This window comes from Chelonoidis abingdonii, chromosome 19, assembly GCF_003597395.2.
Source record: "Chelonoidis abingdonii isolate Lonesome George chromosome 19, CheloAbing_2.0, whole genome shotgun sequence".
Lineage (NCBI taxonomy): Eukaryota > Metazoa > Chordata > Testudines > Testudinidae > Chelonoidis > Chelonoidis abingdonii.
This window is the reverse complement of record NC_133787.1, coordinates 117,079-136,059: the sequence shown is the minus strand read 5'-3', so window position 1 is coordinate 136,059 and position 18,981 is coordinate 117,079. Positions and strand designations below refer to the sequence as shown.

The following is an 18,981-nucleotide window of genomic DNA, read 5'->3' as shown; positions in this document are numbered from 1 at the left end:
GTTGTGCTTCTTGACTTCCATTAGCTGCAGTTGCAGTCCAGAGCACATCGGCAGGAAGGATAAAAAATACCCATACAGAACGGAACTCGATTATCTGTATGCTGCTTGGACTGGGGGCAAAGTTTCTCTAGCATAAAAAGAGATCACAGCTGATATACAGCTGGGTTATCCTAAGAGATGAGCTTGCATAATTATGAGAAGCTTCTGATTTTTTTTATCTTTGAAATTTAAAGGACTGTAAGTGTCTGCATCATAGATCCCTGCTTTTAACTTGTAATAACAACTTCAGTTTCGTTTTAAATTAAGTCTTAATACAAGGTTTATACAGGTGGACAAGTATTGTCTTTTTGTGAGTCTAAGATTCAATGACCTCAGTAATCGACTGGTCCTTTGGGACAAGGTCAGGCTTGAGAAAGCCCTGCTGGGATGATTTAGTTGAGGATTGGCCTGCTTTGAGCAGGGGTGGACTAGATAGATACCTCCTGAGGTTTCTTCTAACCTGATATTCTATGATTCTATGACTGGCAAACCTGAACATTGCTGTGATTTCGTAGGTAAGGCAGTGTCTCAACCAGGGGTCTGGCGCCCGCTGGGGGCCACTAGCAGGTTTCAGGGGCAAGGGACAAGGCCAGCATTAGACTTGCTGAGGCCCAGGGGCAAAAGCTCAAGTGCGCTTGCAGACCCGGCACCACCTGGGCTAAAGCCAAAGCCTAAGCAATGTAGATTTGTGGAGCCCCTGTTGCATGGTACCCGAGAGAGAGAAGAAAGTGCCCTGAGGACTCAGAACAGAGGTTGAGCCCTGACACATGCTGGTTAGAGGGTCTCTCCAGTCAGGAAGGGCTAGCAGCGAGGGAAGACTGGCAATGATGGTTGGAGGGTGAAGAGGTTTGGGGTACGATGTGGGGGAAAGGTCTGGGACTGGATACCTGGGGCTGGGCAGGTCATCCAGGGTAGAGCAGAAGAATTACTTCTCATGTCTTGCTTACAATACTCCTGCTAATACATCTCAGAATGATATTTGCTTTTTTTGCAATACTGTTGACTCATATTTAGCTTGTGATCCACTCTGACCCCCAGATCCCTTTCCGCAGCACTCCTTCCTAGGCAGTCATGGCCCATTTTGTACGTGTGCAAACTGATTGTTCCTTCCTAAATGAAGTACTTTGGTTTTGTCCTTATTGAATTTCATCCTATTTACTTCAGACCGTTTCTCCAGTTTGTCCAGATCATTCTGAATTTCAATTCTATCCTCCAAAGCACTTGCAAGCCCTCCTGGTTTAATATCCTCCGCAAACTTAATAAGTGTAACACAGAGACTCCTAGTGGCAGAGAGTTTCACCATGTCTCAGAGGTTACACCCTGGTGGGAGGGGGCTAGGCCTGTACTGGAATAAGGTCACTCTGTGCTTCACAGTGTGGCAGAACCTAGAATGTCCATTAGCAGGGGAAAATGCTGGGGGGAATCGACATGTGGAATGGACAAAAACCCCGTCTGAATTCTCTCACATTGCCCTTCTCACCCTGGCAGGCTACAGAATAACTTCCACGTTTTTCTCCAGATCATCCCTTCCTCCTAGGGGGAAGGAAATGTCTGCAGTGGAGCTGGCTCAGGTAAGGGATTATCAGGGAGCTGGTGGTGGGTTCTGCTTGGAGGGAGAGGAGCAGTAAATGCATATGAGGGTGGGAGCTGCTCGAGGTGGTGGGAGGCAGGAAATATCTAGGGTGGAGAAAGAGAGGGGACAGGATGTGACAAACCTGCTTAGGCTTGTGTAATAGAGGGTGCAGTCTGGGGGGCTTCTGGAAACTGCTGTGCCTTCTAACCCTCAAGCTGGGCTGGCCCTTTTCACGCTGCTGGAGATTTAGCCTTGTTATCACCCCGCAGGACAGCAGGTGGCACCATGCATCCAGCTAAGCTGCCTGAGTTCTTTACCTAAGCCACTCAAGGACAGATAGAAGACAACAGCCAATTTCCCAGCAATAAGTGGTAGCAAATAGATCAAAGCAGATTACTTAGCAAATAAGCAAAAACTCACACCAAGCCTAACTTACTAGATGGATAGAATTTGAATTAGCAATTTCTCACCCTAACTGATGATAGGAGCAGTCCACCAAGTTTCCATACACAAGCTGGAAATCCCTTTACCCTGGGACCAGCACTTCTGCCAGTTCAGTCTTTGTTCCTCAGGTGCTTCCAGGAGTTCTCTTGTCTGGGGAATGAGGCCAGGAGATGATGACACACTCCACCGTATGTAGTCTTTCCATATAGTAGAAACTCTTTGTTCTTAACTAAGTTTCCAGTCCAGTTTGTGGAAAAATACAGGTACCAAAATGAAGTTCATTGTCATGTGGTCTGGTCACAAGCCCTAGCATGCCCTGCTGAGTCATAGTAGCCATGACTCAGGCTGGCTAAAACATTTACAGGAAGGCTAAGCTCTTCCATGGTCCATTGCCTTTGTTGATGAGTCATCAGCACTGTCTGGCTTCTTCATTCTTGTACCTGAAAGGCTGGTTGTGGGTGTTACCCAGAGTAAGCACATTTAAAAGACAGATACCGAGTCAATATTCATAAGTTCAGATACAAACATGATCCATGCACACAGGCAGGGTAATCATATTCAGCAAATCATAGCTTTTCCAGTGACACTGCACATGACTCATCTTGTGCAAAATGCCTCATAATTATGTCCTAATCATACTATAATCCTACCACAGTGCTGAATATGGGGTGTAGTGTCAGGTAGGTCCTAATTTCAAGGCACAGGTGTTGGAAATGGAACTGCCACTCTTTGTGGAACAGGAAATAACCCTCCAGCCAGGACTGGGAAAACTTCCCAGATTCCCACTGCTGGAACCTGAATCTACTGACACTTCATTAGTTACCACCCCCCCCAATCTTTGTGGCAACTGCAAACTTTATCAGTGATGATTTTATATTTTCTTCTAGGTCATTGATAAGAATGTTAAATGGCACAGGACCAGGAACCAATCCTTGCGGGAACCCGCTAGAAAGAAATCCACTCAACCATGGTTCCCTATTTAAAATCCCAGTTTTTAAGCTATTTAATGTATGCCATGTGTATTTTGTATCTTTCTAGTCAAAATATTGTGCTGAACCAACCCATATCCCTTACAGAAGTCGAGGTATATTATATCAGTACTATTAGCTGCAACCAGACTTTTGATCTCATCCAATAAGAATATCCAGTTAGTTTGATAGGAGCTATTGTGTCTAAACCTTTTTCATGGGTATTAATTATATTACCCTCCTTTAATTCTTTATTAATGAAATCTAGTATCGGCTGCTCCATTCTCTTGCCCAGTATCGATTTCAGACTGAGACTCTTGTAATTAGCTGTGTCATCTCTTTTATAGTTTTTAAATATTGGCACAGCATTAGTTTTATTCCAGTCTTATGGAATTTCCCCAGTGTTCCAAGTCCTAATTAAAATCAACATTAACAGTCCACCACACTTCTCCACTGGGTCTTTCAAAACTCTAGTTATCTGGACCCACTGATTTAAACACATCTGACTTTAATAGCTGCTGTTTAACGTCCCTGTGAGTTACTGTTGGGACGAAAAGACTGCCGGCGTCAACATCTTATGATATGAGTTACATCATCTGTTTTTCTCCAAATCCAGGAGAGAAATATTTATTGAACACTTTTACCTCTTCATAATTTTTGATAATTTTGCCATTTCCGTGTAGTAATTTACGATTACCATTGTTAGGATTAATTTTGTACTTAAGATACTTTTCAAAAATTCCTTCTTTTCATTGGTCGATCATTGATTTCTGATAGCTTGCCTTACCAACTTTCTACAGTTCTGACCTTCTAACTTATAATCTTTATTAGAGACGTCCCCTTTCTTCCATATATTTTATTTGGAGAGTGTTGGGATTCTTACCAGGGAGCTACCAGCAGGGTCCAGACATAGCCCCATCTCTTATATCAAGCTCTGGCTAGTGAGTATGCAATAAATGTAAAGACCCTGCCTCTGTCTGTCAGCTGGGAGACACAAAGATTTTCTCTTTATACCCTCTGATGCCTCCTGGATGCTCTAGGCAAGGTGGGGTGGGACTCTGTTAACATGTGCCTCCTGGAGCTTCCATTTACCTGGTGCTGCTGTTCCGTGAGTAGTGGGGTTGTGAGTGGGGCAGCAGGAACTGAGTGTTGGACTCTTTCTCTTTCAGGAGCCGGTGACCTTCGAAGAGGTGGCTGTGTATTTCACCAGGGAAGAGGGGGCTCTGCTGGACCCCACTCAGAGAGCCCTCTACAGGGATGTCATGCAGGAGAACTATGAGACGGTGGTCTTGCTGGGTAAGGAGTCCTGTCCCCTGGGTTATTAGAAGCTGTGGGGTCTCTGAAGAACCTGAGTAGTAATAACTTTGTACCTTTATTTGTCATACAAGTTTTGCAGGTTTCCTTGCCCCCCTTTTTTTACCTAGTGTCATTTTTGGACATGTGCCTTTTTGGTAGCGTCAGTCATTTTAAAATTGCATTTAATGTATCCTTATTGGCTACATTAGTAACTATATTAATAACTGTAGCTTTCATGCCTTTTCTTCATTTTAAGAGGAAAATAGGCTGCCTGTAGAATTCTAAATTGAGTAATTAGGTGTTTGACTCATGCATGGTTTGTGTGACAATCAGATGAGCTCTTTCTCTTCTGATAGGAGATGCATCTGAAGAAGTGAAGTTTTTTACCCATGAAAGCTGATGCCCAAACAAATCTGTTAGTCTTCAAGGTGCCACCATTGGACTCTTTGTTGTTTTTGATAGGCGAGCGTATAATGTTGCCATTCAGGACCCCACGGGTGAAGGGTGAACAGAGCTGGGGGAGGGGAGGGGAAAGGGGGGAGTAGATAATTCTGGGGTGCCAGGACATGGGGAGAGGGTGTGCAGGATTGGAGCTAAGAAGCACCAGGGAGGGAGGAGCTTGTGAGAGATGAGGAGGGAACACAAGAAGTTCCCAAGGTGCTGGGAGGTGGTGACGGCTGAGAGTAATGGGACGATGGGGAGGGGAGTGTGGAGGAAGGGCACCTAGGAAGTGGGCTGGGTGGGTCAGTGGGAGGGAGGAGAGGTTTAGGAATCTGGAGCTGTGGGGGATCCCAGATTTTTAACCCCGAATCTCTACCCAAGCTTTAAAGCCTACACTCCGGTTTTATTTCTTTCAATTTTGCTTCATTATACATTTTTTTCCAAAATATTATTATTTTAACTCTTGACCTCCCTCTCCTGCTCATTACCCCCCTCCCCATATAATCTCCCCAACTCTGTGCACAGCGACCCTGACCACCGATCCTGAGTCCTTGCTGCAGTCCTCCCTCCCCTAGCAGGGCCGCTACCCGGGCACAAATGGGCACTTTGTTGATGATGTCACAGAGTGGTAGTGTAGCCTGTACAATTTTTACACCTATAAGATTATGTATTGGGATACAGCTCACCCTTGTACATGGCTACTCACAGTGTATTGAGAAGATGAAATCTGGTCAAACACACAGAAACTGGATTTAATACAGACAGTTATAATTGAAATCATAGGCAAGGCTCAATACATGTAACAATTAGACTAAGGTGAGTATAGTAAAGAGGGTCTTGCACTGTGCATACTTACGAGTTATGGACACCGTTGGAAACAAAGATCGAGAGGCAAGGGAGCCCATCAGAAGGGAGGCCCTGCTCCAGTTGACACTGTCTCAGGGACCCAACAAAATGAAAAAATGGTCACTAGGAGAGGTCATTTATCCACTTTCTTATGGCTATGTATCGGATGGCTATACACCCTATCTGCTTCTTTACTCTGATTACAATGATGTCAATAGTTGCCCCGACCCATATGTGGCCTTCGGGAAGCCCATAATTAAGCATCAAGCATTAATCCTCATGATTTACATCACTTAGTTATTAATAATTCCAATATATGAATGCGTCCAACTGCTGAGATACTGCATAGCAAGTGAACTGCGCCTGCCCTCTGCCCCCCCTTTCAGAATCCTGTGGCGTATTGCACCTGTTTGTGGTTACTCGTTAGTCTCTCAAAATGAGGGTGCAAAATATCTGACCTGGGATTCTCTCCTTAGGCCTATTCAGGTAAATCCCAGACTGCAGCCTAACTACTCCCACAAAGCCTCCACCGAATATAAGGCCCTTAACTGTAGCAAGCTTTGGCTATGTGTATACTACCGCAGTCAGTCGACCTACGCGACGCAACTCCAGCTACCGGGGGTACGCTGCAGGGGTCGACTTCCTTTACTCTCCTCATCTGGGTGGAGTACAGGGGTCGACTGGAGAGCGATCTGCAGTCGATTTAGTGGGTGTTTACTACACCCGGTAAATCAGCCACGTGTTGAGCGTCGATCCCGGCTGCATCACCTCCTTGCCCCTCCACGCATCTTCCAAACTAATAAGCAATACTCTGATCATGACATTTTCCCTCTAGCGAGTATAAAATTGCCCACAAGACATGGTGGACATAGATGATAAAATCAGGTCAGAGTCAACAGAAGTGAGAGTTTGGAGAAAGTCTTGTCCCCCCTCTTCACATCTGCAGCAGGCACAAGCTGTCATCCCCTCCAGGCTCCTTGGATCTCTGAGCCTGTCCCTCCTGAGCTTGCATGGCCAAGTTCTTGTTTCTTACATTCTCTTTTTTTTCTGGAAGAATTAGGTGCTGTTGCTCCTGAATTTTAGTGTTTAATTCCCCAGCCTTCTCCACAGACTGGGGGAGTTTAATTCTCCCTCCCATTACATCTGAGCCACTAGATTTCCTAATTCCCAAAAATGTGCTTTTGCGATGTCACAGTTCTGGGGTAGCTAAGCCTTTGGCCTAACTCCATGGGGTGCTCAAGGAATGGCCTCTCGGGTATCAGGCCTCTAGCCAGCCCCTCTCTATGGGTGGGGACCCACATGCCTCTCCTTTTTGACCAGGGTGTGAGGATTGCAGCTTGTCCTCCACTGTGTTCACTGGACTAACCTCCAGTTCCTGTGCTTTGCTTTCTCTCCAAGGGCTGTGAGCAGTGTGTGTGAGAGAGAGATGGGAATTTTGGTGATACTTGTATGATGCCAATACACACCTCAGTTTCCCTCTATGATTGGTATTGCCATGATTAGAAAGAGGAGGAGACATGAGGTGTTTTGTCATGTATCTGTCATTGGGTGATATGAATGGGTCATTAAGGACTGGCTGGGGCCAATCTACATCAATGGAATACCCGACAGAGACAAAGGAATAATTGTCACCTGTCCATGGGAGGATCTCTGCTTGGCTGAGTGAAGCATACATGGACTCATTATGTTTTTGGGAGCAGGAAGAACTGGGCTTACAGATGCAGGAAGCTCTGCTGGAGTGAAGACAAATGAACAGTCACAATGAAAGGAAACCAAAGCGTTTTCTATGGCAGCATGGCTCAAGGGCATTGGCCAGTATGGACTGTATTGTCTTCTTCGCTTCCCTGTCCTAAGGACTTTCCAATGTTGTGTTTTAGTTGACTGATAAACCCTGCAATGTTTAATCTTGCCCACTGTCACAGCAAAAACGTGCTCTGTGCATTGACTGAGGAAGAGTCACTGAACAGGAGTGTCGTTCAGCTGGACCTGCTGGCAGAGCTCGCAGGTTGAAATAGGAGTGTTGAAGCCAGAGGCTCAGTCTCAGGTGCTGAAGCTACATGCTCTGTCCTTGTGGAAGAGTGGGAGCCTTTGGGAGTCTGTCGCACTCAAGGGGGACCTCCCAAGGACTGTTTAAAAGCCAGGGCATTGCACAGATCCTGTGGATCCATGACAGTGTCAGTGTGTCTTCTGGGGAAAAGATATAAAACAAAAAAAGCATCTAAATGCATATTTACCATTCCCCCTCATCAGTCCTCCTGGGAATCACTGATTGTTTCCGAAGTGTATTAAAGCCTTCCTTAAAAGCTTACCTCTTGGTTATCAGGTCATGTCAGTTTGTAGCCCAAAAGTTCCCCCTCAGTCAGCTCAAACTCAGCTGTTTCTCCCCAAAAAGTCTGTCTTCTTCAGCCTCCTGAAAGAGGTAAAATCAGTCCCTGCCCCTTTCTTCGTAGGGCAGAGCTTCAAAAGATGGAGATCTGCATAACCAGCTTTAGGATCTGACATTCATCACCCCTTCATGACACCAGATTGGACAGGAAATCATCCCTCAGCCCTCTTTGGTATCATCTGGCCCATCTCAGCACCACAGTCTGTGAAGTATTCATGCTTTCAAGGGCAGGCTCAAATATAGAGATAACAGTCATAAGTAGGGCCAGTGTTTGCTGGCAATGAAAACAGAGTAATTGACAAATATGAATAATATATAATCCTTTACAGCATGAAAATGCATTGGGGGGAGGGGATAGGAGCAAGCTGTGTTGGGAAGGTGGGGCCCAGACACTGGGTGTTGAGAGCCTAGAGCCAGCTGTGGGCTGGGGAGACAGGACATGAACCAGGTGTGTGCAGGGGAGGGGTGCTGTGGACGCAGCATGATGAGGGATCCCGAAGTCCCACTGTCAAGGGTCCCCCCTACCCAGGGGAAGCTCCACGATGGTTTTGCTGAGCCCAGACTTGTATGAGGAGGGAAGAAATTGGCAGCAAGTCTCAACCGCAGCCAGCCTCTGCCTTGCGCCCTGGGGAGGAGTGTCATAAACAAATAGTAGGAGTTAATAGAACAGAAGTACTTTATATCTCTTTTGATTGTAAAGGGTTAACAAGTTCAGTAAGCCTGGCTGTCACCTGACCAGAGAACCAATCAGGGGACAGGATGCTTTCAGATCTTGAGGGAGGGAAGTTGGTGTGTGTGCTGTTAGTTTTTGGTTGTTGTTCTCTCTGGGTTCTGAGAGTGACCAGACGTGCAACCAGGTTTCCTTCCAGTCTCTCTGATACAGTCTCTTATATGTCCAGAATAGTAAGTACTAGGTAGAGAGGCGGAGTTAGGCTGATGTTTGTTTTCTTTTATTTGCAAATGTAATTAGGTGGAAGGAGTTTCAAATTTGATATTTTGCTAAAAGGGATTTTATTTGTACTTGAAAATACTTAGGCTGGAAGGGTATTCCCGAGTGTCTATAGCTGAAAAACCCCTATACCTAATCTTTGTAAAATTAAGATGATAATTTTTACTGTTTTTCCTTCTTTAATTAAAAGCTTTTCTTGTTTAAGAACCGGATTGTTTTTTTATTCTGAGTGAGACTCCAGGGACTGGGTCTGAATCCACCAGGATATTGGTGGGGAGAAAGGAAGGGAAAGGGGTAGAGAGAGGTTATTCTCTCTGTGTCAGGAATACTTCTCTCTCAGGGGCGAGTCTTGAGAGAGGAAAGAGAAGAGGGAGGGAAGGGAATTCTCCTCTTTGTGTTTGTGATTCAAGGAGTTTGAATTCACAGTAATCTTCCAGGGTAACCCAGGGAGGAGCCTGGGAGAGGAACAGTGGGAGACAGGGTTTACTTTCCTTGTGTTAAAAATCCAGCAGGGTCTGGGTCTTGGGGGTCCCCGGGCAAGGTTTTGGGGGGACCAGAGTGTACCAGGCACTGGAATTCCTGGTTGGTGGCAGCGCTACAGGTCTAAGCTGGTAATTAAGCTTAGAGGAATTCATGCTGGTACCCCATCTTTTGAATGCTAAGGTTCAGGGTGGGGAATTCTACCATGACAAGGTGTCAGGTGTCTCTGGGCAGAAATCTGGGGGGTTGTGACCCTGCATCCCCACCCACCCTCTGATCAGAAATTCCAGATATGAAGGGTGATTCCAGAAATGAAGAGTAATTTGGGGGAAAAAATGCATTTATAGCCGCAATTTCCGGAAGACACTGGCCCTAGTTGTAACATTAAATATGATAATCTCAAGATGTTTGCCTGTGTTCATCAGATCTGTCCCTCTGCCTTCACATAGTTCACTCTGCTGGGGGGTTCTACTCCTTACCCCATTCTGTGTCTGTCTTGTCTATTTAGACTGTAAATTCTTCAGGGCATGGGCCATCTACTACTCTCTGTTTGTACTTTGCCTAGCACAATGGGGACCCACTGTTAGTTGGCCCTTAGGCACTAAGGTAATGAATATGATTTATAATAATAACAACTCTCCTGCCACTTTGAGCCAAGGAAGCTGCCTTGGGATGTTACTGCCTAAAAATGAGCTGGGGTTAAAACCATGGACTATTTGTGACAAGTATCCCACAAATTCCACTGACCTCCCTCATTTTCTTTGCCTGGCGTAGGGTTTCTGAATTCCAAACCTGATGTGATCTCGCAGCTGGAACGAGGGGAAGAGCCTTGGATCCCAGACCTCCAGGGCTCTGAGAAAAAAGTGCTCCTGAGAGCTGCCTGCACAGGTGAGGAATTGGTTAAGCCAAGTCAACAACTGTCCGTGAATACAGGAAACATTTTGGATGCCCTACAAAGACCTTGTGAGCTCTCTGAGTTCAAGATTGTTCCCTGCAGATGTGGAATCATTAGGCAGGTGTCACTCATGGCTCCCCTCTACCTTGACTGACAACTGGCAAGAGGTCCCTCCTCGATCTCGCTGTCCTCTGAGAATTCTGGTGCAATGAGGACCCAGAACTGATCCCTTCCTCTCTCTTCTCTGGGGAAAGGTTTGGGGATAATCAGCTCCTGATAGCTTTGATCTCTCCCGCACATATTTTGGTTTGTTCATCCCTTTTCCCATTCCCCACTCTTAGATTTCCTTTCTCTCCGGTGCAAGGAGTGACCTGTGTCTGGATTCTCTCTGTCTACCATCAGGTGTTGGGATGGTGAGTGAGAATGAGGAGGAGAAACCCCAGCAGGAAGATACTGAGCAAGTATTACCCCATGGGACGTTATCAGGAAGATCAAAAAGGAATGAGTCCAGGAGTTGTGCACTCCCAGAAAAAGCAAAAGCCTGTGAGAGTCAGCACAGGCCATGGGAAAACTACAGTAGCCACTCAGACCTTCTTACACGTGAGCGAATCAACTTGGAAGAGACACACTACACATGCCATGAGTGTGGGAAACACTTCAGTCGGAGCTCAAACCTTATCAGACATAGGAGAATCCACACAGGTGAGAAACCTTATGGATGCCATGAGTGTGGGAAAAGCTTTAATCTGCACTCATCCGTAATCAGACACAGGAGAATCCACACCGGAGAAAAACCCTACATGTGTGCTGAGTGCGGGAAACGCTTCAATCAGCGCTCAAGTCTTATCAGACATCGGAGAATGCACGCAGGTGAGAAACTTTATCCAGGCCTGCACAACTTGTAAAGCGGCGAGGACCATATTATTCCAAAGAAAACAGCTGAGGGTCAACCCACTCCCCTGGCCCTGCCAAAACTCTGCCTCAGCGCTGCCCAGGCCTCCCCCCCCCCTGCAAAACACATAACCCCCACCAGCGCCACCTGCCCGGTGGAAACAAACCCTCCTTCTCCAGCACTGCCCCATCGAGAAAGCTGTGGGCCAAAAAGGAAGAGTTGGGGGGGGGGGTACTTTATTAAGAATTTTTCAATTAAAGAAACAATTTTTTAAATTATTTTAATTTTTTTATGAATCATCCCCCCATGAAATAAGGGGAGGGGAAAAGGGGGACAGTTTGAAAGGATTTTCTGGGGCTATGAACTAAGGGGAGGAAAAAGGGGGGCAGTGTGAAAGGATTGGATGTGAGTGTCCAACACACAAACACAGGGGCCGCAGGGAGCCGGGGGGCAGGCGGGAGGTCCCTGGACCAGAGAAGGGGGCAGCAGTCGGTGCAGGGCAGGCCGCACTCACACACACACCCCCGCCCAGCTGTGGCTCAAGCCCAGGCCAGGCGCCCCTCCCCTCGCTTTGCAGTTACTGGCTCTGCCTCGTGCCCAGCGCTTACCGCCTCAGTGCCCCCCTCCTCCAGGCAGGGGGGTGAACCCAGCAGCCCTACCCCACCTCTTGCCTGCGGGCCGCACAGTGAGCCCACGCAGGCCACATGTGGCCTGCCTTATGGATGCACTGAGCTTGGGAAAAGCTTCAGAGCTCAAGTCTTAGTAAACATCAGAGAATCCACACAGGAGAAAAGCCCTACACATGCTCTGAGTGCGGGAAAAGCTTCATTGCGAGTTCAAAGCTCATCTTACATCAGAGAATTCATACGGCAGAGACGCCTTATACGTGCTCTGAGTGTAGGAAAAGCTGTAGTCGGCGCTCAGTCCTTATCTCATTGTAGAATCCACACAGGAGAGAAACTCTGCACATGCTCTGAGTATGGGAAACGCTTCAGTTATAGCTCAGCCTTCATCTCACATCAGCAAATCCATGCAGGAGAGACGCCCTACACATGCTTTGAGTGCGGGAAAAGCTGTGGTTATAGCTCACACCTTACCACACATCAGAGAATTCACTTGGATGAAAAAGCTTATGGATGCTCTGAGTGTGGGAAATGCTTCAGTCAGACTCAAATCTTATTAAATATAGAAAATCCACATGAGCGAGAACTGTAACAAATGCCTTGACTAGGGCTGGCCAAAGATTTTTTTTTTTTTTAATCACATTTGCTAATTCCAGTATAGTGATTTTTGCACCATCTTCACCATGGTCTCAGCTCCCCCAGATGAGTTACCTGCTTCTGCCTTTTGAAGCTCACACCACTTTGGGATCAGTCCTGTGATCTTTTCTATCAGCTCCTTTCCTTTTGACTCATAGGAGTGTGTGTCCCTCCAGCCAGGGATGTTCATCAGCTCCAGGAGGGGGAGAGAGGAAAATATACTGCCTGTAGAATTCGAAATTGAGTAAATAGGTGTATGACTCGTGCAGGGCTTGTGTGACAGTCAGGTGAGCTCCTCTTTTGATACGAGAGTGTATAATGTTGCCATTCAGGACCCCACGAGTGAAGGGAAAACAGAGCCGTGGGAGGGGAGGAGAAGGGGGGAGGAGATAATTCTGGAGTGCCAGGACATGGGGAGGGGGTGTGTAGGATTAGAGCTACGAACCAGCAGGGAGGGACCAGGTAGTGAGAGACGAGGAGAGAATACAAGAAGCTGCCAGAGTGCCCGGAGGTGGTGCCGGCTGAGAGTAATGGGAAGAAGGGGAGGGGAGTGTGGAGGAAGAGCACCCAGGAAGTGGGGCAGTGGGAGGGAGGAGAGGTTTGGGGATCTAGAGCTGTGAGGGATCCCAGACCTTTAACCCTGAATCCCTACCCAAGCCTTGATGCTTTAGAGCCTACACTCCACTTTTATTTCTGTTCAGTTTCACTTCATTATAAATTTTTTCCCAAAATATTATTATTTTAATTCTTGACCTCCCTCTCCCACTCATTACCCCCTCTCCATGTGACCTCCCCATCTCTATGCACAGCGACCCTGGCCACCGATTCTGAGTCCTTGCTGCAGTCCTCCCTCCCCTAGCAGGGCCGCTACCCGGGCACAAATGGGCACTTTGTTGATGATGTCACAGTGTGGTAGTGTAGCCTGTACAGTTTTTCCACCTATAAGATTATGCGTTCCGAAGGCCTTCACACCAGTTGCGCTTATCTCTATACGCAGATACAGTCTGTTCCCCAGTGTTCCCTTCCCAGCTCTGATGCCGCAGAGCATTTACCTCCTGTCTCCCTTCCCAGCTCTGATGCTGCAGAGCATTTACCCCCTTCCCAGTTCTGATGCCACAGAGCCTTGCCTGTATCCCTGTTCCTGTTCCCCCCGCTTAACAAACATTCAACATTGGTGGGGCCTCATCTGGAGTCCTGTGTCCAGTTTGGGGCCCAACACTACAAGAAGGATGTGAAAAAATTAGAAAATGTCCAGTGGAGGGCAACAAAAATGACTAAGGAACTGGAGCACATGACTTATGAGGAGAGGTTGAGGGAACTGGGATTGTTTAGTCTGCAGACGAGAAGAATGAGGGGTGATTTAATAGCTGCTTTCAACTACCTGAGAGGGGGTTCCAAAGCGGATGGATCTAGACTTCTCCTCAGTGGTGGCAGATGACAGAACAAGAAGTAATGGTCTCAAGTTGCAGTGGGGGAGGTTTAGGTTGGATATTAGGAAAAACTTTTTCATTCGGAGAGTGGTGAAGCACTGGAATTGGTTACCTAGGGAGATGGTGGAATCTCCTTCCTTAGAGGTTTTTAAGGTCAGACTTAACAAAGCCCTGGCTGGGATGATTTAGTTGGGGATTGGTCCTGCTTTGAGCAGGGGGTTGGACTAGATGACCTCCTGAGATCCCTTCCAACCCTGATATTCTATAATTCCAATTTCCTTTTCCCTCTCCTGTTTGACCCCGTTTATAGAGTAATATTCTCAGCTATACCTTAACCAATCATTGTAACTAACCAATTCTAACATATTATAGCATAATTCTCTAACCAATTATATCCCACTACCCTAATTAACTTACGCCTGGCAAAATTAATTATACAGCAGAGAGAAACAATTAGAGAACCGACTGATTAACAATGAAAAGTGGTGGCCATAAAGATAAAACAATACAGATCTAATGGTTTCACAACCACAACTATTGATAAGTGCTTTCTTGCCAGACAGGATGCTATCAAACTAAGGTTTCTTTAACAATCTTAAGATCTATTTCTTTATCTGGTGGTGATGGGCACTATCAGGATAGGATCGTCTTCCTAACAGGCCAACACCACCTTATTTCAATGTAACTGGTTTGGGATGTGGGGATGTTTATGGCTGTCCCTGGTGCTTAGCCAGAGGCCTTAGCCTAAGAACAAAGCTTCAGACTATCCCAGTGAGAGAAGGCCCAGACACAGGCGGACTGTGATTTTGATTCTTTGTTTTTATACCCCTATAACTAGCTAAGTGATAGAAATACACCTAAGTTCTTAAAGTATAGGCTTTACAGGCAGGCCTGAATGTCTGTATTCCAACAGTGGGTTCTGCCCCTTCCCCATTCTGTGTCTGTCTTGTCTATTTAGATTGTAAATTCTTCAGGGCATGGTCCAGCTACTATCTTTGTACTTTGCCTAGCACAATGGAGACCCACTGTTAGTTGGTCCTTAGGCACTGAGGTAATGCATATGATTTATAATAGTAATAACTATCCTGCCACTTTGAGCCAAGGAAGCCGGCCTTGGGATGTTACCTCTTAAAAATGAGCTGGGGTCAAAACCATGGACTATTCTTTGTGACAAGTATCCCACAAACTTCACTGACCTCCCTTGTTTTCTTTGCCTGGCGTAGGGTTTCTAAATTCCAAACCTGATGTGATCTCACAACTGGAACGAGGGGAAGAGCCATGGGTCCTGGACCTCCAGGGCTCTGAGAAAGAAGTGCTCCCAAGAGCTGCCTGCACAGGTAAGGAATTGGTTAAACCAACTCAGAAACTGTCTGTGAATACAGGAAACATTTGGGCTGCCCTACAAAGATCTCGTGAGCTCTCCTAGTTCAGGATTGTTCCCTGCAGATGCGGAATCATGTCAGATGTCACTCATGGCTTCCCTCCTATTCTGACTGACAACTGGCAGCAGGTCCCTCTCCGATCTCGCTTTCCCCTGAGAGTTCTGGTGAGATGCAGACCAAAACTGATCCCTTCCTCTCTCTTCTCTGGGGAAGGGTTTGGGGATATCAGCTCCTGATAGGTTTGATCTCTCCCACACATATTTTGGTTCATCCCTTTGTCCATTCCTCTCTCTGAGATTTCCTTTCTTTCCAGTTCAAGGAGTGACCTGTGTTTGGATTCTCTCTGTCTCCCATCAGGTGATGTGATGGTGAGTGAGAATGAGGAGCAGAAACCCCAGCAGGAAGATGCTGAGCAAGGAGAACCACATGGAACGTTATCAGGAAGACCCAAAGGGAATGTTTCTGGCATTTGTGCACTCCAAGAAAAAGCCAATTCTTGCGAGACTCAAGAGAGGCCAAAGGAAAACTTCATTAGCCACTCAGACCTTATAACATGTGACAGAATCAACTTGGAAGAGACACGCTACATGTGCCATGAGTGCGGGGAAAGCTTCAATTGGCGCTCTGCCCTTATCACACATCAGAGAATCCACACAGGAGAGACGCCCCACAGATGCTCTGAGTGCGGGAAAAGCTTCAATGACCGCCCACACCTTATCAGACATCGTAGAATCCACACAGGGGAGATGCCCCACACATGCTCCGAGTGTGGGAAAAGCTTTGATTGGCGCTCAAACCTTATCAGACATTGTAGAATCCACACAGGTGAGATGCCCCACACGTGCACTGTGTGTGGGAAAAGGTTCAGTAGAAGCTCAAACCTTATCACACATCAGAGAATCCACACAGGGGAGAAGCCCTACACATGCGCTGAGTGTGGGAGAAGCTTCAATCGGCGCTCACACCTCATTACGCATCGTAGAATTCACATGGGAGAGATGCGCTCCATATGCTCTGAGTGTGGGAAAAGCTTCAGTGACATCTCTGCCCTGATCACACATCAAAGAATCCACAATGGAGAGATGCCCTACACATGCTCTGAGTGCGGGAAAAGCTTCAGTTGGCGCTCATATCTGATCAGACATCAGAGAATCCACACAGGGGAGAAGCCGTACACGTGCTCTGAGTGTGGGAAAAGCTTCAGTCAGCGCTCAACCCTTAACGCACATCAGAGAATCCACACAAGAGCTACGTGCTACCCATGCCCTGAGTGCAGGAAAAGCTTCAGTCGGCGCTCAGACCTTATCAGACATCAGAGAATCCACACAAGAGAAATGCCCTACACATCAGGCCTGCACAACTCATAAAGCGGCGAAGGCCATATTGCTCCAAAGAAAACAGCTGAGGGCTGAAACCGCCCAGCCCCGCGGAAACACCCCGCCCAGTGTCGCCTGGCCCTGCGGAAACACTCCCCCCTAGCACTGCCCAGTCCCATGGAAACAAACCCTCCTTCCCTTGCGCTGACCCGCTGAAACAGCTGTGGGCTGAAAAGGAAGGTTGGGGGATGTGTGTGATACTTTATTAAGAATTTTTCAATTAAAGCAAACAATTTTTTAAATTATTTTAATTTTTTTATGAATTATGTAAAAATGAAAAACACCTGTTTCCTTGAAAGAAAACATTTGTACTTTTCATAATTACCTTGCAAATGTAATGAGAGATAGTACATCTCTTTTGGGCAACAAGCTTGTCGTATTCGGGGGTCATATTTGAAGTGGATATTTTCATAGTGTTTTCCAAATGGTCGTCAGTCAGAGAAGAACATTGCTTGTTTTTATTCATGTTCATGATAGAAAATGTTCACATATGTAAGTGCTTCCAAAAATGCTGAACGTTTTCAGTGCAACTTCAATAAGATTCTTGTATTTTTCATTGTCCAGACTTTTGTAGAAGTCCCGCAGGCTGCTTTCTCTGTGCTTATTTTGGTAAACTGCCAAACATGGAAATTCAGTAACCTTCAACTGCAGATCTAGTGGCACTTCCTCTGGATCCACAGAAAAGGGATTTTCAGTCAGCTTCAACTGGACGTCTTATTTAGACAAAGAAAGTCTTCTGTCAAATTCTTCAATCAAAAGATTAATGTGCTTTGCATATTTTTCTCCTAATTCAGCAGGTTTGTGCTGAGAGATACGCTGTACGCAAGTGACACATTTCACCTTTTGACAACTGACTTCTGAAAAGTTTCAATTTCATTTTGAAAGCTTTCACTGCAGCACACATTTGAAATAGAAGTTGATTTTTTCCCTGAAGATGAATGTTGAGATCATTCAGGTGTTCTGTAATATCACAAAAGAAAGAGATCTTGATTCCAGGACTCATTTTCAAGCTCTGGGAATTTTACTGGCCCATTTTCTAGGAATTTTGCTACCTCCTCTTTCAAAGCAATGAAACAGCGGAGCACTTTTCCTCTACTCAACCACCTCAATTCCATATGGTAGATCAAGTCGCTGCACTCGGCATCAACCCCTTCAAGAAAGGCTCTAAGTGTCCTATGTTTTTAGTCCTCTAGAACGGATGTAGTTTAACATGGAAACTACCATTGACATTACATGCTCAGATTTTAAGACTTTGCTACACAAAACCTGCTGATGTAAATGCAGTGATGTTTGGTTATTTGTCTCCCAATAAATTATTCAAGAATAACAACTGCACCAACATTTTTTCCACACATAGCTGGAGCACCCTCCGTACAAATGGCCACCAAGCTTGTGAAATCTAATCCCGACTTATCATTCATGGACTTTATCACTTCACTGGAGATTTCTTTTCCAGTTGTGCGACCTGTCATGGAGCGCATGCCAGCAAGTTCTTCAGTAATTTCAAAGTTATTATCAATACTTCTAATAAAAATAAGAAGTTGGGCGGTGTCTTCTAAATCGGTGCTTTCATTCATAGATAGGGAGTAAAAGCAGAATTCACTGACTCTGCTTTAACTGATCGCTTAAATTGGTAGAAATGTTAGCTATTCTCTGTACAGTCATGCGTGATAGACTGACATTCTCAAATATTCCCTTCTTTTCTGGACATAACTCAGATACAGAAATCAAGATACTTTTTTAAAAACTCGCCTTCTGTGAAGCATTTCCAAGCAGCAGCAATGTCCTTAGAAATTTGAAAGCTTACTTTAGTAACTGTATCATTCTCAGTATGTAAGTATTTATTTGTCCATTCAGTGTTGAAAACACTGTACTCGGATTCTCTTTTTCATTTCACTCATGGTAGCCGTTACGAAGCTCAAGATTTTGTTGAATAAATTCACGCACAAGGGAAACACTCACAGTCACGCACAAAGACAAGAGATCTCTCATGGTGCATGGCACACTAGCAAGGCACTGATGGTATGTGGAAGCCTGTAGAGGGGGAAAGAAACAGCGTGCATTGGGTGACCAGATCAGAGGTAAAATAGGACCCACCCCCTCCCCGCTCGGCCCCACCATCACACCCCTCTTCACCCCCTAGCCCCCCTCTGCATCTCCTTCTAGTCAGTCCTCCATCCACTGCTCACCTCTTTTCACCTCCGTCCTCCCCTGACAGAAACCCCCATGCCTGCCCCTAGAATCCCTGCTGCTTCACTGCTCGACTCTTTGCCCACCCGCCCGCCTCCGACTTGTCGCTCACCCCGACTCGCCCCTCCAAAGTAT

At 46.2% G+C, this 18,981-nt stretch overlaps 1 protein-coding gene across 1 annotated transcript; it reads left to right on the top strand.

The window, feature by feature from the left end:
- The first annotated feature begins 1,593 nt into the window (after positions 1-1,593).
- On the top strand, positions 1,594-18,216 carry LOC116831927 (uncharacterized). The gene is made up of 7 exons (XM_075073893.1): positions 1,594-1,610; positions 2,944-3,064; positions 4,194-4,320; positions 10,197-10,310; positions 10,720-11,187; positions 15,122-15,235; positions 15,638-18,216. The coding sequence occupies exons 2-7, from the start codon at positions 2,957-2,959 to the stop codon at positions 16,645-16,647; spliced, it is 1,941 nt and encodes a 646-aa protein (XP_074929994.1). The 5' UTR covers positions 1,594-1,610; positions 2,944-2,956; the 3' UTR covers positions 16,648-18,216.
- Positions 18,217-18,981: the final 765 nt, after the last annotated feature.

Bases quoted from the DNA above. Each gene is read 5' to 3' on its own strand.
- LOC116831927 (XM_075073893.1), top strand. From the start codon at position 2,957: ATGTTAAATGGCACAGGACCAGGAACCAATCCTTGCGGGAACCCGCTA. The intron at 3,065-4,193 runs GTATGCCATGTG...TTTCTCTTTCAG, and splicing joins CAGTTTTTAAGCTATTTAAT to GAGCCGGTGACCTTCGAAGA. The intron at 11,188-15,121 runs GTGAGAAACTTT...TGCCTGGCGTAG, and splicing joins ACATCGGAGAATGCACGCAG to GGTTTCTAAATTCCAAACCT.